The sequence below is a fragment of the Carcharodon carcharias genome, chromosome 4, assembly GCF_017639515.1.
Source record: "Carcharodon carcharias isolate sCarCar2 chromosome 4, sCarCar2.pri, whole genome shotgun sequence".
Classification (NCBI taxonomy): Eukaryota; Metazoa; Chordata; class Chondrichthyes; order Lamniformes; family Lamnidae; genus Carcharodon; species Carcharodon carcharias.
Genome location: NC_054470.1, coordinates 202,781,719 through 202,805,785, shown reverse-complemented (window position 1 = coordinate 202,805,785; position 24,067 = coordinate 202,781,719). Strand labels below are relative to the sequence as shown.

The 24,067-nt window shown below is 45.8% G+C and overlaps 1 protein-coding gene across 1 annotated transcript in view; it reads right to left on the bottom strand.

The window, feature by feature from the left end:
* spef2 (sperm flagellar 2) overlaps nucleotides 1-24,067 on the bottom strand; it is a 375,455-nt gene that overhangs the window by 152,300 nt on the left and 199,088 nt on the right. Inside the window, exons 24-25 of the mRNA XM_041185381.1 lie at nucleotides 7,775-7,911; nucleotides 6,879-7,006 (exon numbers count right to left, since the gene is read on the bottom strand). Coding sequence (XP_041041315.1) covers nucleotides 6,879-7,006; nucleotides 7,775-7,911 — 265 coding nt within the window. The remainder of the gene's footprint in view (nucleotides 1-6,878; nucleotides 7,007-7,774; nucleotides 7,912-24,067) is intronic.

Here is a 24,067-nt window from a genome sequence, read left to right as displayed (position 1 = left end):
TGTACACTCGAATGCTGGTTCATGTACATGTGAGTGCTGGTTTGTATATATGTGAGTGCTGGTTCATGTAAATCAGACCATAGAATGGTTATACATAAAGATGGTCACACGGTCATGGTTTGGTGCTGGCTCTCTCTAAGAGCAACTCAGCCAGTCCCACTCCCCTGTCCTTTCCCCATAGTTCTGTAAATTTTCAGGATTACATGGGATTACATAGGATATATGGCACAGAAACAAGCCACAGACCCCACGATAACCATATCTGCAGTCAGTGCCTGCTGCTTGAGGAACTTTGGTTGGAGTTGATGAGCTGGACTCTGAGCTTTGGGCATTGTGATGCATCAGGAACGGGGACAGCAAGTGAGGGTATAATTGGGTACTGTATTACTATATATGTGGGCACTGGTTGTTGTATATGTCGATGTTGTTTGCTGTATATGTAGATGTAGGTTGTTGTATATATAATGCTGGGTGCTGTATAAATAGGTGCTGATTTCTGTCTATGTAGATGCTAGTTGCTTTATATGTGGGCACTGGTTGCTGTATATGTGGGTGCAGATTGGTTGTTGTAAATGTGGGCAATGGTTGTTGTATATGTGAGTGTTGTTTGTTGTATATGTGAGTGTTGGTTGTTGTATATGTGGGTGCAGATTGGTTGTTGTAAATGTGGGCAATGGTTGTTGTATATGTGGATGCGGTTCATTGTTGCATATGTGGGCGATGGTTGTTGTACGTGTGAGCACTGGTTGCTTTATATGTGGGCATTGGTTGCTGTATATGTGTGCACTGGTTGTTGTAGCTGTGGGTGTGGGTTGCTGGATATGTGGGCACTGGCTGCTGTATATGCGAGTGCAGGTTCGTGTTGTGTATGTGTGTGATGGTTGTATATGTGAACACTGGTTGTAAATCTGGACGCTGGCTGCTGTATATGTAGGTGCTGGTTGCTGTGGTTGCTGTATATTTGGGTGTAGGTTGGTTGTTGTATATGTGGATGATGGTTGTTGTATATATGGGTGATGGTTGTTGTGTATGTGGCACTGGCTGCTGTACATGTGGGTGCTGGTTTCTGTAGCTGCTGCATATGTGGGTGCAGCTCAGCTGTTGTACATGTGGGTGATGATTGTTGTATATGTGGACACCAGTTGTTGTATATGTGGGTGCTGACTGTTGTATATGTGGACACTGGCTGTTGTAGATGTGGTTGCTGGTTGCTGTATATGTGGGCACTGGCTGCTGTGGTTGCTGTATATGTGGGTGCAGTTTGGTTGTATCTGAGGGCAATAGTGGTTGTATATATAAACATTTATTGTTTTATATGTGGGTGTTGGTTGTTGTGTATGTGGATGCAGGTTGTTTGTTGTATATGTGTGCAATGGTTGTTGCATATGTGAACACTGGTTGTATATGTGGCGCTGCTTGAAGTGCATAAGGATGCTGGTTGCTGCACATGTGGGTACTGGTTGCTGTATATGTGGGTGCAGGTTAGTTGTTGTAAATGCGAGCGATGGTTGTTCTATATGTGGACACTTTTATTGTATAAGTAGGTGCTGGTTGCTGTAAATTGGGGCTGTACATGTGGGTGCAGTTTGGTTGTTGTATATGTAGACAGTTGTTGTGTTACTGGTTGCTATATATGTGGGTGCTGGCTGCTGTATATGTGGGCACTGGTTGCCCTATATGTAGGTGCTGGTTGCTGTGGTTGCTGTATATGTGGGTCCAGGTTCATCATTGTATATGTGGTCAATGATTGATTGTATATGTTGGTGCTGGTTGCTGTATATGTGGACACTGATTGTTGTGAATGTGGGTGCTGGTTGATGTGCTTGCTGTATATGTGGCTGCAGTTTGGTTATTGTATATGTGGGCGATGGTTCTTATATATGGAGACACTGGTTGTTGTATATGTGATGCTGGTTGCTGTATATGTGGGTGCAGCTTAGTTGAATATGTGGGCAATAGGTATTTTAAATATGTGGACACTTGTATATGTGGGTGTGGTTGCTGTATATGTGGGGGCAGGTTGCTGTATATTTGGATGCTAGTTGGTTGTTTATATGTTGGCAATGGTTGTTTTATATGTGGGCACTGGTTGCTGTATATGTGGGTGCAGATTGCTTTATGTATGGGTGCAGGTTCTTTGTTGTATGTGGGAAATGGTTGTTGTATATGTGAGCACTGGTTACTGTATATGTGACCATAACACCATAAGATGCAGGAGCAGAAGTAGGCCATTCGGCCCATCGAGTCTGCACCGCCACTCAATGAGATCATGGCTGATCTGATAATCCTCAACTCCACTTTCCTGCCTTTTCCCCATAACCCTTGATTCCTTTACTGATTAAAAATCTGTCTATCTCAGCCTTGAATATACTTAACGACACAGCCTCTACAGCCCTCTGTGGTAAAGAATTCCACAGATTCACTGCCCTCTGAGAGAAGAAATTCCTCCTCATCTCTGTTTTAAATGGGTAACCCCCTTACTCTGAGATTATGCCCTTTGGTCCCAGACCCTCCCACAAGGGGAAACAACCTCTCAGCATCTACCCTGTCAAGCCCCCTAAGAATCTTATATGTTTCAATAAGGTCATCTCTCACTCTTCTAAACTCCAATGAGTACAGGCCCAACCTACTCAACCTCTCCTCATAAGAAAATCCCTCCATACCTGGGATCAACTTAGTGAACCTTCTCTGGACTGCCTCCAATGCCAGTACATCTTTCCTTAGGTAAGGGGACCAAAACAATATTCTAGGTGTGGTCTAACCAGTGCCTTGTATAGTTTCAGCAAGAATTCCCTATTTTTATACTTCATTCACTTTGAAATAAAGGCCAACATTCCCTTTGCCTTCCCTATTACCAGTTGAACTTGTACGTTAGCTTTTTGGGATTCATGCACGAGGACCCCCAAATCCCTCTGTGCTGCAGCCTTCTGCAGTCTTTCTCTATTTAAATAATATTCAGCTCCTCTATTCTTCCTACCAAAGTGCCTAACCTCATATTTTCCCACATTATATTCCATCTGCCACTTTTTTGCCCACTCACTTAACCTGTCTGTATCTCTCTGTAAACTCCTTGTGTCACCCTCACCACTTACCTTCCAACTTATTTTTGTGTCATCCACAAACTTGGCGATAGTACATCCACTTCCCTCATCCAAGTCATTAATATATATTGTAAATAATTGTGGCCCCAGCACTGATCAGTAAAGGAATCAAGGGTTATGGGGAAAAGGCAAGAAAGTGGAGTTGAGGATTATCAGACCAGCCATGATCTCATTGAATGGCGGAGCAGACTCGATGGGCCGAATGGCCTACTTCTGCTCCTGCGTCTTATGGTGTTATGCTCACATATACAGTAACCAGTGCTCACATATACAACAACCATTTCCCACTTATACAACAAACAACCTGCACCCATACATAAAGAATAAATAATGGCACTCCATTATTTACAAGTTGCCATCCTGAAAATGCCTCCCTTATCCCAACTCTCTGTCTTCTATTAGTTAGCCAATCCTCTATCCATGCTAATATACTATCCCAACACCATGGGCTTTTATCTTATTAAGTAGCCTTATGTGCGGTGCCTTATTGAATGCCTTTTGGAAAACCAAATATATTACATCTACTAGTTCCCCTTTATCTATCCTGCTTGTTATCTCCTCAAAGAATTGTAATAAATTTATCAGGCATGATTTCCCCTTCATGAAGCCATACGGACTCTGCTTGATTAGCTTGTGTATTTCTAAATGCTCTGCTGTTACATCCTTTATAATGGACTCTAACATTTTCCCAATGACAGATGTTAAGTTAACTGGCCTATAGTTACTTGTTTTTTGTCTCCCTCCCTTTTTAAATAAAGCATTGACGGTTTTCCAATCCTTTGGGACTTTTCCAGAATCTCAGGATTCTTGGAAGATTACTGCCAGTGCATCCACTACCTCTGTATCTACTTCCTTTAATATCCTAGGATGCAACACATCAGGTCCAGGGGACTTATTGGCCTTTAGCCCCATTAGTTTCCCTAGTACATTTTCTTTAGTGATAGTTATTGTATTTATTTCCTCCCCCTCTTTTGCCCCTTGATTATTTAGTATTTTTGAATGCTATTAGTACCTTCTACTGTGAAGACTGAAGCAAAGTATTTATTCAACTCTTCTGCCATTTCCTGGTTCCCCATTATTATTTCCCCAGCCCCATTCTCTAAGGGGCCTATGTTCACTTTGGTTTGTCTCTTCCTTTTTATATATTTAAATAACTCTTATTGTCTATTTTTATTTTACTTGCTAGTTTACCCTCAAAGTTTATTTTCTCCCTCTTTATTATTTTTGGTCATCTTTTGTTGGTTTTTAAGACGTTCCCAATCCTCTGGCTTACCACTAATCTTTGCCACATTGTATGTTTTTTATTTTAATTTAGTACTGTCCTGAACTTCCTTGGTTAACCATGGTTGGCTTATCCCCTTCCTTGAATCCTTCTTCCTCACTGGGATATATCTTTGTTGAGAGTCATGAAATATTTTCTTAAACATCTGCCACTGTTCATCAACTGTCTTTTCTGCTAAACTCCTTTCCCAGTCCACTCCAGCCAACTCTGCCCTCATTCCTTTGTAATTACCCTTATTTAAGTTTAGCACAGTTGCTTCCAACCCAAATTTCTCACTCTCAAACTGAATGCTAAATTCTACCATGTTATGGGCACTGTTTCTTAGGATATCTTTTACCCTGAGATCATTTATTAAACCTGCCTCATTACACATCACCAGATCCAAAATAGCCTGATCCCTGGTTGGATTTACAACATATTGTTCTAGGAAACAATCCCGAGTATACTCTATGAATTCTTGTTCATGTCTACCTCTGCCAGTTTGATTTTTCCAGTCCAAATGAAGATTAAAGTCACCCATGATTAATGTACTGCATTTTTTACATGCCCTCATTATCTCCTGTTTTATTCTCTGTCCTACAGTATAGCTACTGTAAGGGGGCCTATGGAATACTCCCACCAGTGTCTTCTTCCCCTTATTATTTCTTACCTCCACCCTTATGGATTCTACATCTTCCGATCCCAGATCATTTCTTGCTATTGTACTAATTCCATCTCGCACTAACAAAGCTGCTTGCTTTCCTGCCTGTCCCTTCGAAAAGTCACATACCCCTGAAAATTTAGTTCTCAACTTTGGGCACTGGTTGCTATATATGTGGATGCAGGTTGTTGTAAATGTGGGAACTGGTTCTGCATATATGGGCGCTGGCTTTTATGGTTGCTGTATATATGTGCAATGATTGTTTTGTATGTAGACATTGGTTGCTATATATGTGGGTGCTGGTTGCTGTATATGTGGGTGCAGGTTACTGTATATGGTGGGTGTGGTTGCTGTATATGTGGGCACTGGTTGCTGTATATGTGGGTGCAGGTTACTGTATATGGTGGGTGTGGTTGCTGTATATGGTGGGTGTGGTTGCTGTATATGTGGGTGCAGGTTGTTTATTCTATATGTGGATACAGGTTCTTGTATATGTGCACATTGGTTCTTGTATATGTGGGTGCTGGTTGCTTTGGGTAACATATGTGTGGGTGCAGGTTGGTTCTTGTACATGTAGGCAATGGTTGTTGTATATGTGAATACTGGTTGTTGCATATGTGGGTGCAGGTTGCCGTATATCACAGAATCACAGAATTTTAATGGCGCAGAAGTAGGCCATTTGGCCCATCATGTCTGCACCTGCTCTCCAAATGAGCATTATGACCCAGTGCCATTTCCCTGCCTTTTCCTCGTACCCCTGCACATTGTTTCTATTCCAATAATTATCTGATATCCTCTTCAATGCCTCAGTTGAACCTGCCTCCACCACTTCCAGCCAGGTTCCTGTATGTGTGGGTGCAGGTTGCTGTATATGTGGATGCTGGTTGCTGTTGTATATCTAGGTGCAGGTTGGTTGTAAATGTGGGAGATGGTTGTTTTATATGTGGACACAGGTTCTTGTATATGTGGGTGCTGGTTGTTGTATATGTGGGTGCTGTTTGCTGTCCTTGCTGTATTTCTGGGTGCAAGTTGGTTGTTGTATATGTAGGAGATGGTTGTTGTATATGTGGGCATTGGTTGTTGTATATGTGGGTGCTGGTTGCTGCATGTGTGGGCACTGGTTGCTGTATATATGGGAGCAGGCTGCTGCATGTATAGATGCAGGTTGATTGTTGAATACCTGGGAGATAGTTGTTGTACTTGTGGACACTGGTCCTTGTATAAGTCAGTGCTGGTTGTTGTATATGCAAAAACCAACGAGCATCTACATATATGGGTGCAGGTTCGTGTATATGTGGCTACTGGTTGCTGCATATGCAGGCACTGTTTGCTGTATATGAGTGCTGGTTACTGTATATGTGGGTGCTGGCTGCTCTATATGTGGGTGCTGGTTTCTGCGTATGCAGTCGCTGTATATGTGGGTGTTGGCTGCTCTACATGTGGATGCTGGTTGCTGTATATGTGGGTGCTGTTGCTGTATATGTGGGTGCTGCTTACTATATATATATATGTGTACTGGTTGCTGTATATGTGGGTGCTGGTTGCTGTATCTGTGGATGCTGGTTGCTGTATATGTGCGTGCTGGTTGCTGTATCTGTGGGTGCTGGTTGCTGTATATGTGCGTGCTGGTTGCTGTATATGTGGGTGCTGGTTGCTGTATCTGTGGGTGCTGGTTGCTGTATATGTGCGTGCTGGTTGCTGTATCTGTGGGTGCTGGTTGCTGTATCTGTGGGTGCTGGTTGCTATATATGTTGTTACTAGATCTGGTATATGTAGGCACTGGTTGCTGTGTTGCTGAGCTTTGTGAAACAATTGGGCTGTGCCACTATCAGCACAGCCATGCAATTGCCCTCACCTGATCTTGTACAGGTAATTGATCATACGGTGTCGCTCATCACGTTGTTCCTGCATCATATTGTGGATGGTGTTGACGTATGTGTCCTCAATATTGTTCCAATATAGAGCCAAGTATTGAGCAACCTCCTGAAACACAACACATAGCCAGTGAGTGTCGAGAGATCCCTACTCTGTATCTAACCCCGTGCTGTACCTGTCCTGGGAGTGTTTAATGGTGACATTGTAGAGGGACCTTTACTCTGTATCTAACTCCGTGCTGTACCTGTCCTAGGAGTGTTTGATGGGGACAGTGTAGAGGGAGCTTTACTCTGTATCTAACCCTGTGTGTACCTAACCCTGTGCTGTACCTGTCCTGGGAGTGTTTGTTGAGGACAGTATAGAGGAGCTTTACTCTGTATCTAACCCCGTGCTGTACCTGTCCTGGGAGTGTTTGAAGGGGACAGTGTAGAGGGAGATTTACTCTGTATCTAACCCTGTGCTGTACCTGTCCTGGGAGTGTTTGAATGGGATGGTGTAGAGGGAGCTTTACTCTGTATCTAACCCCGTGCTGTACCTGTCCTGGAAGTGTTTGATGGGGACAGTGTACAGCGAGCTTTACTCTGTATCTAACCCCGTGCTGTACCTGTCCTGGGAGTGTTTGATGGGGACAGTGTACAGCGAGCTTTACTCTGTATCTAACCCCGTGCTGTACCTGTCCTGGGAGGTGTTTGATGGGGACAGTGTACAGCGAGCTTTCCTCTGTATCTAACCCCGTGCTGTACCTGTCCTGGGAGTGTTTGATGGGGACAGTGTGGAGTGAGCTTTACTCTGTATCTAACCCCGTGCTGTACCTGTCCTGGGAGTGTTTGATGGGGACAGTGTAGAAGGAGCTTTATTCTGTACACATTCTGTTACCTGAGGAACCGGCTCATCCACATATACCCATTGGTCTGAGCCTGGTTTTGGAGGTGGGGGTCTTTGTGGTTCAGGTTCAGGAGTCGGCTCTGGTGCAAGTTCCAATTTCCCTTTCCCTTTTTTGCCTTTAGCAGAGCCTGGAACAGAAGAAAGAGTGTTCTCTTCATCTTGATGTATAGCATTCATCAGGAACCCTGAAAGGGAAAGGCTGCTGGGTCCAACTTTTTCCTGAACCCTTGCCTCACCTCTGCTCAATATCAATCCAATGTATGTGCAACAGCTCATTCCTTGTTGCATCTCCCAAAGACATCTCCAGCCACAAACAACTGCCCTTTATCCAGAGGGAACCCTCCTTTCTTTCATAATCAGCAGTTTAACTGATGAATGAACACAGCTGTTCCTTAATGTAAGCAAAAGTACAATACAGAGTGAGTCAGGCAGTTCAATTCATACATACAAACATACGAATTAGGATCAGGACTAGGCCACTCAGCCCTTCTATCCTCCTCCACCGTTCAATAAGATCATGGCTGATCGAATTTTAACATCGACTTCACATTCCTGGCCACCCCCGATAACCTTTCACCCCCTTGCTTTTCAATAATCTATCTACCTCTGCCTTAAAAATATTCAAATACTCTGCCTCAACCAGCTTTTGAGGTAGAGAGTTCCAAAGTCTCACAACCCTCAGAGAGAAAATGTTTTTCCTCATCTCTGCCCTGAATGAGCGACCCCTTATTTTTAAACAGTGACCTCTAGTTCTAGGTTCTCCCACAAGAGGAAACATCCTCTCCATATCCACCCTGTCAAGACCCCTCAGGATCTTAATGGTTTCAATCAAGTCACCTCTTACTCTTCTAAACTCCAGTGGATACAAGCCTAACCTGTCCAGCCTTTCCTTATAAGACAACCCGTGCATTCCAAGTATTAGTCCGGTAAACCTTCTCTGAACTGCTTCCCATGCATTTACATCCTTCCTTAAATAAGGAGACCAGTGCTGTACACACTACTCCAGATGTGGCCTCACCAGTGCCCTGTACAACTGAAGCATAACCTCCCTACTTTTGTAATCAAATTCTCTCATAATAAATAACATTCTATTAGCTTTCCTAATTACTTGCTGTACTTGTATACTAACCTTTTGTGATTTGTGCACTAAATCATAGAAACATAGAAACTAGGAGCAGGAGTAGGCCATTTGGCCCTTCGAGCCTGCTCTGCCATTCATTATGATCATGACTGATGATCCAACTCAATAGCCTGCTCCCACTTTCTCCCCGTATCCTTTGATCCCTTTCACCCCAAGAGCTCAGATCCCTCTGCATCTCAGAGCTCAGCAATCTCTCATCATTTAGATAATATGCTCCTTTTTTTATTCTTCCTGCCAAAATGGACAATGTTACATTTTCCACATTATACTCCATTTTCCAGATCTTTGTCCATTCACCTAAACTATCTGTGTCACTTTGCAGCCTCCTTTCATCCTCTTCACAATTTACTTTCCTACCTTTGTGTCATCAGCAAATTTAGCAACCATTCCTTCATCCAAGTCATTTATATAAATTGTATAAAGTTGATGCCTCAGCACTGATTTCTGTGACATACCACTCATCACATCCTGCCAAATAGAAAAAGACCCATTTATGGCAACTCTCTGTTTCCTGTTAGCCAGCCAAAATCCTACCAGTGCCACTACAACCCACTACACCATGAGCTTTTATTTTCTGCAGTAACCTTTGAAGAGGCGCCTTGTCAAATGCCATTTGGAAATCTAAGTACAGCACATCCTCAGTTCCCCTTTATCCACAGCACATGTTACTTCATCAAAGAATTCCAATAAATTGGCTAAACATGATTTCCCTTTCACAAAACCATGTTGACTCTGCCAGATTACCTTGAAGTTTTCCAAGTATCTTGCGATAACATTATTAATAATGGTTTCTAACATTTTCCCTATGACAGATGGTAAGTTAACCAGCTGTAGTTCCCTACTTTCTGTCTCCCTCCCTTTTTGAATAAAAGAGTTATATTTGCTATTTCCCAATCTAATGGAACCTTTCCTGAATCTAGTGAATTTTGGAAAATTAAAACCAACACATCAACTATCTCACTAGCCACTTCTTTTAAGAGCCTAGGGTGAAGTCCATCAAGACCTGGGCACTTGTCAGCCCGCAGCTCCAACAATTTGTTCAATATCACTTCCCTAGTGACTGTAATTTTCCTGAGTTCCTCCCTCCCTTCCATTTCCTGATTTACAGTTATTTCTGGGATGTTACTTGTATCCTCTTTGGTGAAGACCGATGCAAAATACCTGTTCAATTCATCTGCCATCGCCTTGCTTTCCATTATTAACTCCCCAGTCTCACTTTCTAAAGGACCAATGCTCACTTTGTTAATTCTGTTTTTATATACTCATAGAAACTCTTAGGGCAGAATGTGATGCCTCGCAGCTGGGTGCATGCCAGACCCAATCGGGCGTGAAATTGCACAAGATGGCGTCGGGCGTGTGTCCCAATGTCATCCCGAACGCGAGCAATCTTCAGGTTAGCGGGCTCGCGTGCGTGCTGGAACCACACCCGCCATCAATTAAAAGGCCTCTTAAGGCCATTAAAAAGGCAATTGATCCTGATTTTACATTGCCCGTGAGATTTCGCACTGGTTGCATGGGCAAATTGTGCAGGTGGGCAGCCCACCTTTTGCAAAACCTCATTCAAGGGCAGGATAAAAAGGGTCAGCAGGATTGCTATTGTGAGTAGTGAGGAGTTTAGGAGATAGTTTACTGCTGTTTGCTTATTTGAACTTGGCAGCTTCACCTCTGTTCTGAGCTTCAGTCTCAGCATTTCTAGGCTCCATTTCAGGACTCATTGGTGTCTCGAAGGGCCCCGGAGGATTTTGACTGTGTGGACCCTTCCAGGTCTCAGACAGACTTCCCTTACCCCGGTAATGGGGATTGTGGTCTCCACTGGAGGCACCTCCTCTGAGGAGGAAGAGAGGGGCAGAAGGGAGAGGACATATAAAATTGTCAGAACAAGGAGCAAGCCTGAGGATTGGGAGCAATTTAGAATTCAGCAAAAGAGGACAAAAAGATTGATCAAGAAGGGGAAAATGGAGTACAAGAGTAAACTTGCAGGGAACATAAAAACTGACTGTAAAAGCTTCTAAAAATATGTGAAGAGAAAAAGATTAGCAAAGACAAATGTAAGTCCCTTATAGTCAGAAACAGCGGAAATTAGAATGGGGAAAAAAGAAATGGCGGAAGAATTGAAAACATATTTTGGTTCTGTCACAAAAGAGGACACATAATTTCCCAGAAATGTTAGGTCTAGTGAGAGGGAGCAATTGAAGACAATCAGTATTAGTAAAAAAATGGTGCTAGAGAAATTAATGGGGTTAAAGGCTGAAAATCCCCAGGGCCTGATAATCTACATCCCAGAGCACAAAAGGAAGTGGCCCTGGAAATATTGGATGCATTGATGGTCATCTTCCAAAATTCTATAGATTGATTAAATCTATAGGAGCCCACATCCCATGAATTTTTAAAAAGTGGCCATCCAAGGTGTCAGCAGGTGAGCCCGGTGCCTTCGCCAACAGGAAGGGCTTCCACTCCATGAACGTGCAGATAGTGTGTGACCACAGGATGCTGATTCTACAAGTCTGTGCAAGGTACCCAGGCAGCTCCCACGACACCTACATCCTCAGACACTCCCAGGTGCCGGGGCTCTTCAGTGCTCCAGCCCGGCTGGATGGATGGCTGCTGGGTGACAAGGGCTATCTCTCCCATCCAAGAACAGAGACAGAGCAGCGGCTTAATAGGAGTCATGCTGCCACATGGGCGCTGGTAGGGAGACCCATTGGTCTTTTCAAGATGCACTTCCGATGCCTGGACTGTTCAGGGGCAGCACTACAATACCCCCCAGAGTGGGTATCACTGATAGTGGTTGTATGCCCCGCTCTCCACAATCTGGCACTGGCAAGGGGGGACTCACTGGAGGAAGAGGATCTTGACACAGCTGCACAGGCCACAGAAGATGAATCCAGTAGTGAGTTAGAACAGCAGCACAGTGAGGAGAATACTGAGGGTGTGGAGACAGACCTCAGTAACCTCCAGGGAGGCAGGGACACCAGGGACACCCTGATCCAACACTCCTTCAGCGAGGCTGCCAGAGATCTGCTTCCACCTCATGCCAGGGCTGCTGCCTCCATCCTGGGTGTCTGAAATGACCCTTTCCTTTGCCCCCAAGATACACTCAGTGCCTGTGAAATAAAGTCTCGAGCCCCCCCACATCCAGCATTACGCACTGGCCTACCCTGCACCACAGTAAATAAAAAAGGTGAAGCATACTCAGGCCATGATTCCAAAAATAAATTTACCTGTTGCTGACAGTCAAAACAAATTAACAGAACCTTCTCTGGTCATCATTCCCAGACCAGTAAACATAAACAAAACATTACAGAACAGGAGATCACCAGTGAACAGTCCCTGTTGTGCTCATGGTGCCTTAAACCTATGTTTGTTGGTGCTACGTCTTGGTGCCACCCCTTGCTGGGAGTGGTATCTGAGGCAGCCGCTGACTCTCCTGTCTTGTTGGCATTGATGACTTTGGCATTCGACCTCTGGCCAGTGGAGCCTGTGCTGGCCCCGCCTGGGAGGGAGTGACCAGTGCCAAGGCTGGTATCTCCCCAGTCATCACAGCCTCATCAGATGCCACCATCACTGGCAGAGGGGGGGAGGAGCTGCTGCCCTCATCCAGAACGCCCTGAGAGGAGCTCATAGAGACAACAAGCAGCTCATGCACCAACTTGAGGTCACTCTGGACCTCCCTGCTCACCATTGATGGACGGGCATCTAGCTGGGATACTGAGATAAAAAGAAAAAACTGCGGATGCTGGAAATCCAAAACAAAAACAGAATTACCTGGAAAAAGTCAGCAGGTCTGGCAGCATCGGCGGAGAAGAAAAGAGTTGACGTTTTGAGTCCTCATGACCCTTCAACAGAACTAGGTGAATCCAAGGAAGGGGTGAAATATAAGCTGGTTTAAGGTGTGTGGAAGGGAGGAGAAGGCGTGAGGGCGGATGCACAGGAGACGGTCGTTGACAGGGCCCTCAACCGTGTCTGGCCCATCTCCCGCGCATCCGCCCTCACGCCTTCTCCTCCCTCCCAGAAACATGATAGGGTCCCCCTTGTCCTCACTTATCACCCCACCAGCCTCCGCATTCAAAGGATCATCCTCCGCCATTTCCGCCAACTCCAGCATGATGCCACCACCAAACACATCTTCCCTTCACCCCCCCTTATCGGCATTCCGTAGGGATCGTTCCCTCTGGGACACCCTGGTCCACTCCTCTATCACCCCCTACTCCTCAACCCCCTCCTATGGCACCACCCTATGCCCACGCAAAAGATGCAACACCTGCCCCTTCACTTCCTCTCTCCTCACCGTCCAAGGGCCCAAACACTCCTTTCAAGTGAAGCAGCATTTCACTTGCATTTCCCCCAACTTAGTCTACTGCATTCGTTGCTCCCAATGTGGTCTCCTCTACATTGGAGAGACCAAACGTAAACTGGGCGACCGCTTTGCAGAACACCTGCGGTCTGTCCGCAAGAATGACCCAAACCTCCCTGTCGCTTGCCATTTTAACACTCCACCCTGCTCTCTTGCCCATATGTCTGTCCTTGGCTTGCTGCATTGTTCCAGTGAAGCCCAACGTAAACTGGAGGAACAACACCTCATCTTCCGACTAGGCACTTTACAGCCTTCCGGACTGAATATTGAATTCAACAAATTTAGGTCGTGAGCTCCCTCCCCCATCCCCATCCCCTTTCTGTTTCCCCTTTCCTTTTTTTTCCAATAAATTATATAGATTTTTCTTTTCCCACCTATTTCCATTATTTTTAAATATTTTTAAATCTTTAATGCTCCCCCCACCCCCACTGGAGCTATACCTTGAGTGCCCTACCATCCATTCTTAATTAGCACATTCGTTTAGATAATATCACCACCTTCAACACGCCTGTGTTCTTTTGTTCCTTTGTCTGTGACATCTTTTGATGATCTGCTTCTATCACTGCTTGTTTGTCCCCACAACCACACCAACCCCCTCCACTTCTCTCCCTCTACCCACCCACCCCCCCAACACCACCCCCCCCACCCCCGCCACCCCCACACACCTTAAAGCAGCTTATATTTCACCCCTTCCTTGGATTCACCTAGTTCTGTTGAAGGGTCATGAGGACTCAAAACGTCAACTCTTTTCTTCTACGCCGATGCTGCCAGACCTGCTGAGTTTTTCCAGGTAATTCTGTTTTAGCTGGGATACTGGGTGCCTCATCCATCTCCCACACTGGCAGTGTGGTCAGTGTCGCTGTGAGGGCTGTAGGTCTGAGCACAACCCCAGGAAGCCCTGATTCTGTCCCTAGAGCTGCCTCTCCATGAGAGTCGCCACTCTCTCAATGGAGGAGACAATGCGCTCAGCCATGAGGGTCAATGCACGTCCATTTAAAACGGAGATGAGGAGGAATTTCTTCTCTCCGAGGGTAGTCAATCTGTGGAATTCTTTACCGCAGAGGGCTGTAGAGGCTGGATCATTAAGTATATTCAAGGCTGAGACAGACAGATTTTTAATCATTAAGAGAATCAAGGGTTATGGGGAAAAGGCAGGAAAGTGGAGTTGAGGATTATCAGATCAGCCATGATCTCATTGAATGGCGGAGCAGACTCGATGGGTCGAATGGCCTACTTCTGCTCCCACGTCTTTTGCTCTTATGTTCTGCATGGACTCCTCCATGACAGAGACCGTGGTACACAGGCCCTCATGGATCTCCACCATATCCTCCCACACATTCCGCTGGACATCCAGTATCTGCTGCCTAATGGACAACTCCAGAGGCTCATCATCAGCCTTCGACTCAACACAGTCCTGGTCTCCAGCAGTCCTCCGACTGCCGGTGCCCTGGGCACTCTCTGCCTCTGCCAGCTCCTCAAGTGAGTGTGAAGTACCCTCAGTGCTGTGCACCGACATTCTAGCCACTCAGGCTAGTCTCTTTTACCCGGCTGGCTGGCAGTGCAGTGCTGGAGCAAGGGCTCCACTGTGGGGGTGGGGGGGGGCAAGGCAGTACAGACTGAAGGAAATACTCAAGCACATGCTTGAGGGATGGGGATGGAGGGTGAGGGAAGCAGCCATGCACTTGGAACAGCTTGTCAAAGGTGAGCATTCTTCCACAGCTCAGACCGTTCAGCTGCAGCTCCATTGACCTGCTGGGAGTCGGGCCTCTGAAGCTTTTCTGCCCACTCAAGCAACGCAAAAGCATGAAAGGGCCACCAAACACTCCAGAACTTTTCACCCTTTGGGTGCAGACTGCAAATTAATGCGTATTTTAGGGGGCAGCAGAGTGATTGCAGGTGCAGCAGGTGGTAAAGAAGGCAAATGGTATGTTGGCCTTCATAGCCAGAGGATTCGAGTACAGGAACAGGGGATGTCTTGCTGCAATTATACAGGGCCTTGGTGAGACCACACCTGGAGTATTGTGTGCAGTTTTGATCTTCTTACCTAAGAACGGATCTACCTACCGTGGAGGGAGTGCAGCGAAGGTTCACCAGACTGATTCCTGGGCTGGCACGATTGTCGTATGAGGAGAGATTGGGCCGATAATCACAGAATCATACAGTGCAGAAGAGGCCCTTCGGCCCATTGAGTCTGCACTAACTAGGCCTATACTCACTGGAGTTTAGAAGAATGAGAGGGTATTTCATTAAAACGTATAAATTTCTGACAGAACTGGACAGACTGGATGCAGGGATGATGTTTCCTCTGGCTGGGGGGGTCTAAAACAAAACAAGGGGTCACAGTCTCAGAATACGGGGTAGACCATTTAGGACTGAGATGAGGAGAAACTTCTTCACTGAGAGGGTGGTGAACCTGTGGGATTCTCTACCACAGAAGCTGTGGAGGCCAAGTCATTAATGAATATATTAATAGTATATTTAGGAAGGAAATGGATAGATTTCTGGACTCTAAAGGTGTCAAGGGTAATGGGGAGAGAGTGGGAGTACGGCGTTGAGATAGAGGATCAGCCATGATAGTACTGAATGGTGGAGCAGGCTCGAAGAGCCGAATGACTTGCGCCTGCTTCTATTTTCTATGTTTCCATGTTTTTTGGCTGACTGGGTAAGTTGTGAAAGGCAGCCATTGTGCAGTCACTGCTGGAGGCGCTCACAGCTCCTTTGCAATGTCACCATCCCAGTTTGGACCAGTCTCCCCCATGGTTCAAGCTAACAGGACAGCCTTGCAGTGTGGGTTAGGAGAATGTCTGTGTCTGAGCTGAGGGCACAGCCTGCAGTCCAATGGGTAAAGCTGCTGCCAATCGGTCAGGTGGAGTGGGGCGGAGGTGGGTGGGGTTTCAGGGAGCCGTGCAGCACAGTAAACGCTGACCATCCAAGTGGTGCCCAGCACTCTCCAGGATGCATTCAGGGGCCTTCAGACATACACAAGAGATTTCCTTAGTATACCTACGCTAACACACATGTCTGTCTCTTTGATCCTGCAGGAGGAGAACATCAGGATCATGGAGTCTGGTGATTTAGTGGGATGCCTCATGGCTTACAGGGTGCAGGGAAGAAGAAGAAAGCAGTGGAGGTGCCTGGCTCGGCAAAGGGGGGAGCACCTTCCTCAAGCTGCAGGGGCAGCAGAGCCTGCTGCACACGCAGCTGAAGATCTGTCGCTTGCAGGCCCCTCGCTAGACCCAGGGTCTATAGAAAGCACCTGTCATTCCTGCAGATGACCGAGAACCAGTGTCACCAAAGACTGCGTTTGTCCAGGGACCTAGTCAGTCACATCTGCCAGCTGCTGCAGGACTTGGCCCCAAGGGGACATGGAGGGCATCCACTGCCAGTGGCTGTGAAAGTGACCACGGTGATCAATTTTGACACCAGTGGCTCCTTCCAGGGCTCCACAGGTAACCCGTGTGAGGACCTTAATTCCAGGCATTCCTCCAGCAGTCTGAGAACTCTCCCTTTGTTTAAGTACCAGCTTGTCCTGTATGAAGACAGATGGAGAGAGTGTAAAGAGGAGAGGAGAGGAATGCCTGGCATGTGTGGGTGCTGAGTGGTGCTGTGGATGAGGTGAGGACAATGAAGGTGTGTGTGAGACAGTGAAGGGCGATGCCCCTCGAACCGGCAGTGAGTGAGTGAGATCCCTGTGGATTGTGATGGCTTTGTGAGTATGTGAGTTAAGAGTGATGAGAAGACTTACTGACTCTGGTGGAACGGAGGAGACCATCCATCCTCTTTTGGCACTGGGTGACTGTCCTTTTTTGCAGGGCGTTGGTGCTGACCACCTCTGCCACCACCTCCCATGCTGGATTGGTGACCTTGCTTGCTGGTCTTTGCCCAGACCCGGGTTAGAGCATTTCACAGTGGCCTCCACTGCATCCAGTAGACACCTGACGGAGAGGTAGCTAAACTTGGGGGCACCATGTTTCCTCCCTTTGGCAGCTATGACTTTGCAGCAGCTTCTGATATGTTAGAGAGTGCTAGCTCTGTGCAGGGGCACATGGATTACTGATGACCTGAGGTGACAGCGGGGCAGGCAAATCAGAGGCCACCCCACCAGCAATCCAGCGTGTTCCCTGAGAATGCATTATTAATGAGGCTGGGCACGCCGGGAATGGGACAATAAGGCATGAGAACCCACTTTTGCAGCCTCTTTTAAAATTTTTTCATGGGATGTGGGCTTCACTGGCTGGACCAGCATTTATTGCCCATCCCTAATTGCCCTTGAGAAGGTGGTGGTGAGCTGCCTTCTTGACCCGCTGCAGTCCATGTGCTATAGGTACACCCACGGTGCTGTTAGGGAGGGAGTTCCAGGATTCTGACCCAGAGTCCTTTTTCCCACCCGCTACTGCACTTTGTGCACATCTGGAAAGATTCCGCCCTGTCTTTAAAAATTGGTTTTGGTTTTGGTTTGAAAAGAGAAAGACCAACTGCTTGAGAAGGAAAGCTGAAGCCGTTTTGAAGTCCACAGCCAGAAGTGAATACATGCTGCTGTACGAGCTGGAATAGAGAACCCTTGAGTATTCAATGAGTCTGCCTGAAATGCAGTCCCAGAGTCATTGATGGTTTTCTGGATTAATGCTGAGAGACCAACTCTATTACCTGAATGCCTATTCAAGAACTCCACCATCTAGCCTTTGCCTTTGAACTATTGCCTTTTAACCTTTGGTAGAATTCATCCATTTCTATTTTTATTTCATTTTTATGCGTGTGTGTGTATGTGTGAGAGGGAGAGAGTATGTGTGTGTGTGTGTGAAAGAAAGAGAGTGTGTGTGTGTGTGTGTGAGAGAGAGAGAGAGTGTGTGTGTGTGTGTGAAAGAAAGAGAGAGAGTGTGTGTGAGAGAGAGTGTGTGTGTGAGAGAGTGTGTGTGTGTGTGTGTGTGTGTGAGAGAGAGTGTGTGTGTGTATGTGTGTGTGAAAGAATGAGAGTGTGTGTGGATGTGTGTGTGCGTGTGAGAGAGTGAGTGTGTGTGCAAGTGAGTGTGTGTGTGTGTTTGTCTGAAAATGTGTGCTTGAGAGTGTGTGTGCGTGAGAGTGTGTGTGTGCATGAGAGTGTATGTGTGCACGTGTGTATGTGTATGTGTGTGAGTGAGACTGTGTGTGTGAGTGTGCATGTGTGTGTGTGTATATGTGTGTGAGAGAGTGTGTGTGCGTGCACACGAGAGTCTGTGTGAGAGAGTGTGTGAGAGAGGAAGTTTGTGTGTGTGTGTATTTGTGTGTGTGTGTAATCAGAGTAATTAATATAATTTCATATTCCATATTGTATGTTGATAAGATTTGCCTTTCTAATTGATAAGACTGGTTTTTATGATAAACCAATAAGTTTGTTGTTTAATGAAAGAAGCTTGGTTAAAGTTTCTTTTACTCTGTGTCTAACAGAAGTGAAGGTAAATAATTGGCCATTTTGGTGAGCGAATTGAACATTTAAACCAATGGTGTGATCTGTGGAGTACTCAAACTGCACACTTCTCCCATCCCAGTCATAACAATTGGAGTTGAGGGCTATGAAGAGCTGGCACAAAAGAGGAGTTGAGGCCTGGGGCAGATCAGCCATGATCTTATTGAATGGTGGGGCAGGCTTGAGGGGCTGACTGGCCTACTCCTGCTCCTATCTCATTATTATGTTCTAATGAATAAAGGTCTACCCTGTTTAGCCATTCTTGATAAGTCAACCACTTCATTCCAAGAATCAGCCTCATGAATCTCTTTTGAATTGCCTCCAATGCCAGTATATCCTTTCTTAAATACGGTGACCAGAACGATACACAGTACTCCAGGTGCTGCCTCACCTACACCCTGTACAGTTGTAACAAGACTTCCCTATTTTTAAACTCCAACCCCCTAGCAATGCAGGCCAAAATTCCATTTCCCTTCTTAATTACTTGCTGTACCTGCATGATAACTTTTTGTGTTTCATGCACAAGATCACCCAGATCAATCTGTGCTGCACTTGTTTGGAGTCTGTTTCCATTTAAATAATAGTCTGCTTTTTGATTCTTCCTACCAAAGTGCATGACCTCACACTTTCCCACATTAAACTCCATCTGCCAGGTTTTTGCCCTCTCACTCAACCTGTCTACATCCCCTTGCAGATTCCTTATGTCATCACAACATGCCCTCCCACCTATTTTTGTATTGTCAGAAAATTTGGATACATTACACTCTGCTCCCTCCTCCCAGTCATTAATATAGATAGTAAATAATTGAGGCCCTCGGAATGATCTTTCTGGCACTCCACTAGTTACGTCTTTCCAACCTGAAAAAGGCACATTAATCCCAGCTCTCTGTCTTCTGTGTGTTAACCAATCCTCTATCCATGCTAATACATTACCCCCAATACCATGAGCTCCTATCTTGTGCAATAACCTTTTATGTGGCACCTTATTGAATGCCTTCTGGAAATCCAAATACACTACATCTACTGGTTCCCCTTTAACAACTCTGTTTGTTATATCCTCAAAGAACTCTAGCAAATTTGTCAAACATGATTTCCCTTTCACAAAACCATGTTGACCCTGTTTGATTGAGTTAAGCTTTTCTAAATATCCTGCTATGTCTTCCTTAATAATGGAATCTAGCATTTTCCCAATGACAGGTGTTAGGCTGACTGGCCTATAGTTTCCTGATTTTGTTTTCCTCTCTTCTTGAACTGGGGCATCACATTTGCGATTTTCCAATCCCCTGGGTTCCTCCCGGAATCCAGTGAGTTCTGGAATATTTCGACCAATGCCTCCACTATCTCTGCAGCCACTTCCTTTAAAACCTTGGATGCAGGTCATCAGGTCCTGGTGACTTGTCTACTTTAGTTCCATTAGTTTGTCAAATACTTTGTCCCTTGTGATAGAGACTGTTACAAGATCTTTCCTCCCATTAGCTCCTTGCTTATCTGATATCTTTAGGGTGTTTATAGTGTCCTCTACCCTGAAGACTGATACAAAATATTGATTTAAATTACCTGCCATTTCCCTGTTCCCTGTTACCAATTCTCTAGTCGCACCCTCCAAGGGTCCCACACTCTTTCTTTTTATATGCCCGTAGATGCTCTTGCTGTTTGTTTTTATATTTCTTGCCAATTCCTCATAATCAATTTTCTCCCTCCTTATTAGCTTTTCAGTCATCTGCTGCTGGTTCCTAAAAAAAATCCCAATCCTCTGGCCTACAATTAGTTTTCGCCACTTTGTATGCCTTAATTTTTGATTGGATATTCTCCTTGACCATCTTTGTTAACCACGGGTGATTCGTCCTTCTCATCAAGTCTTTCTTTTTGACCGGGATAAATTTTTGCTGAGTGTTATGAAATATCTGCTGAAATGTCTGCCACTGCTCATCCACTGACCTTCCCCTTTATCTATTTTCCCAGCCTGCTTTAGACAACTCTTTGTTCATAACCTCTGTAATTTCTGTTATTTAAGCTGAGGACACTGGTTTGAGACTCGAGTTGCTCACCCTCAAACTTAATTTGAAATGTTACCATGTTGTGATCACTACCCTCTAGAGGATCCTTAACTACAGTATCTGTTATTAATCCCACCTCATTACACACTACTAGGTCTAAATGAGCCTATTCCAGGGTAGGTTCTGCAACATATTGCTCTAAGAATCAATCCCTGATGCACTCTGCAAATTTATCTTCCATGTTACCCCTGCCAATTTGATTTGTCCAGTCAATATGCAAATTAACATCACCCATGACAATTGTAGCACCCTTCTTACATACATCCATTATTTCCTGATTTATACTTTGTCATACAGTGAGGCAACTCTTCAGGGGCCTATAGACAATTCCCACCTGTGACTTCTTCCCCTTGCTATTCCTTATTTCCACCCAAACTGATTCCACATCATGATCTATTGCACCTATATCACTACTCACCAATGCACTGATACCTCCCTTTATTAACAAAGCTACCCCACCTCCTTTTCCTTTTGGCCTATTTTTCTGGAACGTTGAATACCCTTGACTATTGATTTCTCAGTCTTGGTCACCCTGCAACCACGCCTCTGTAATAGTTATCAAATCATATCCATTTATTTCTATTTGTGCCATCAACCCATCTACCTTGTTACAGTTTCAGCTTCCCGGACCAGCCAACACGGAATAAGATTTTGTCTTCGTGGCTATAGTACTGCGTCAGAGTCAGAGGGTGCAACGTGTGTGTGAGCACCACCACCCACCACTGCCACCCTCCCACCCCCTGCACTCCCCCCATATCTGTTTGGGTTGTGCCCATAATCTTCTCCCCCCTCCCATCCTTGTATCGGACCAGGTCCCCTATGGACTGGCACAAAGATGCCTGAGCTATGGGAGGCCTGTGGAGATTGCTGTCTGTCAAACTGTTAGTCAATTTGTGAATCCTTCTGCTAATTCACACTGTTCTCTCAGATGAAGAACGCAATGCCACACTGTTAATCAGCCTGCAATTCATAGACTATATATATATAACAGGACAGCAGGATCAAACTGACCACCCTGCTGGGGCTTCTATTTGAAAGAGCTGTCCAGTTGGTCCCACTCCTGCAGCACTCTGCACTCCTCCCCTCACCACAGATCTGAACCCCCACCCCACACACAGATCCTCGAGAAATCCTCTCCTCTCATCCTACTCCTCCTGTTCTCTGCACCCCCTCCCCTCGAGAAATCTTTCCCTTCAAATTTTTACCCAATTCCCTTTTCAAAGTTATTTCTGTATCTGCATCATGTAGTAGTTGTGACTTCCAAATCATAACTACTTGTTGTGTAAAAATAATTCTCATTCCTACCCCAGCCTTTTCATCAATCACTTAAATCTATCTCCTCTGGTTACTGATCACATTGCCAATGGAGGCAGCTTCTCTCTATCAAAACTCTGCAGAGCTAGTTGATTCTTGATAAGCAAGGGGGTGAAAGGTTATCGGGGTAGGCAGGAGGTTACATTCAGATCAGCCATGATCATATTGAATGGCAGAGCATGCTCGAGGGGCCGAATGGCCTACTCCTGCTCCTAATTGATATGTTTGTATGATTTTGAACAGCTTTCTCTCTCCTTTCTCTACTCTAGGGAGTATAGTCCCATCTTCTCCTGTCTCTTTGTATCTGAATGGTACCTTGTGCTGTTCTGAGAAATCTCACTGCACCGCCTCTGCCTCCAATCATTCATCTATTTCATATTGTTGCCCCAGGGAATAAGCTGAAGATATGGAAACAACAACCAGCCTTCATGTAGGCTCTGAGGCGGACACAACCAACTGTTGCCCAGTTGGGTGCATTCTTGTGGAGTGGGTCGATGCCAACAGGGTCAGTCTGTAACATAGTGAGCACAGAATCAAATAGCACAGAAGGAGGCCATTCAGCCCAGCATATAGGCACTATTTTTATATTCATTCATGGGGTGTGGGTGGCACTGGCTTGGCCAGCATTTATTGCCCATCCCTAATTGCCCTTGAGAAGGTGGTGGTGAGCTGCCTTCTTGAACCGCTGCAGCCCATGTGGTGTAGGTACACCCACAGTGCTGTTAGGAAGGGAGTTCCAGGATTTTGACCCAGCGACAGTGAAGGAACGGCGATATATTTCCAAGTCAGGATGGTGAGCGACTTGGAGGGGAACTTCCAGGTGGTGGTGTTCCCATCTATCTGCTGCCCTTATCCTTCTAGATGGTAGTGGTCGTGGGTTTGGAAGGTGCTGTCTAAGGAGCCCTGATGAGTTCATGCAGTGCATCTTGTCGATGGTACACACTGCTGCTATTGTGTGTTGGTGGTAGAGGGAGTGAATGTTTGTGGATGTGGTGCCAATCAAGTGGGCTGCTTTGTCCTGGACAGTGTCCAGCTTCTTGAATGTTGTGGGAGCTGCACTCATCCAGGCAAGTGGGGAGTATTCCATCACACTCCTGACTTGTGCCTTGTAGATGGTGGACAGGCTTTGGGGGGCCAGGAGGTGAGTTACTCCCCACAGGATTCCTAACCTCTGACCTGCTCTTGTAGCCACAGTATTTATATGGCTAGTCCAGTTCAGTTTCTGGTCAATGATAACCCCCAGGATGTTGAAAATGGGGGATTCAGCGATGGGAAAACCATTGAATGTCATGGGGCGATGTTTGGATTCTCTCTTGTTGGAGATGGTCACTGCCTGACACTTGTGTGGTGCAAATGTTACTTGCCACTTGCCAGCCCAAGCCTGGACATTGTCCAGGTCTTGCTGCATTTGGACATGGACTGCTTCAGTATCTGACGAGTTGTGAATGGTGCTGAACATTGTGCAATTATCAGTGAACATCCCCACTTCTGACCTTATGATTAAGGAAAGTCATTAATGAAGCAGCTGAAGATGGTTGGGTCGAGGACACTACCCTGAGGAACTCCTGCGGTGATGTCCTGGAGCTGAGATAACTGACCTCCAACAACTACAGCCATCTTCCTTTGTGCTAGGTATGACTCCAACCAGCATAGAGCTCCCATTGGCACCAGTTTTGCTAGGGCTCCTTGATGCCACACTCGGTTAAATGCTGCCTTAATGTCAAGGGCAGTCACTCTCAACTTCTAGAGCCTTCTAGATGGTCTGGGGCAATGCAACCTGGCACTCAGAGGGCAGAGGATGGAGGAGCTGGTCGCTGCAGGACTTGTGTCGTTCACTGACATCAGAGAGCTTTCTCAGAGTGAATCAGACATGACATTTCACATAAGTAGAAGATCAAATCAGTTACTATAATCAACCTTCTTATTACAAAACTAATCAGGTAGAGCTTTTGTTGCCATGCTTACAAGCCTTTGT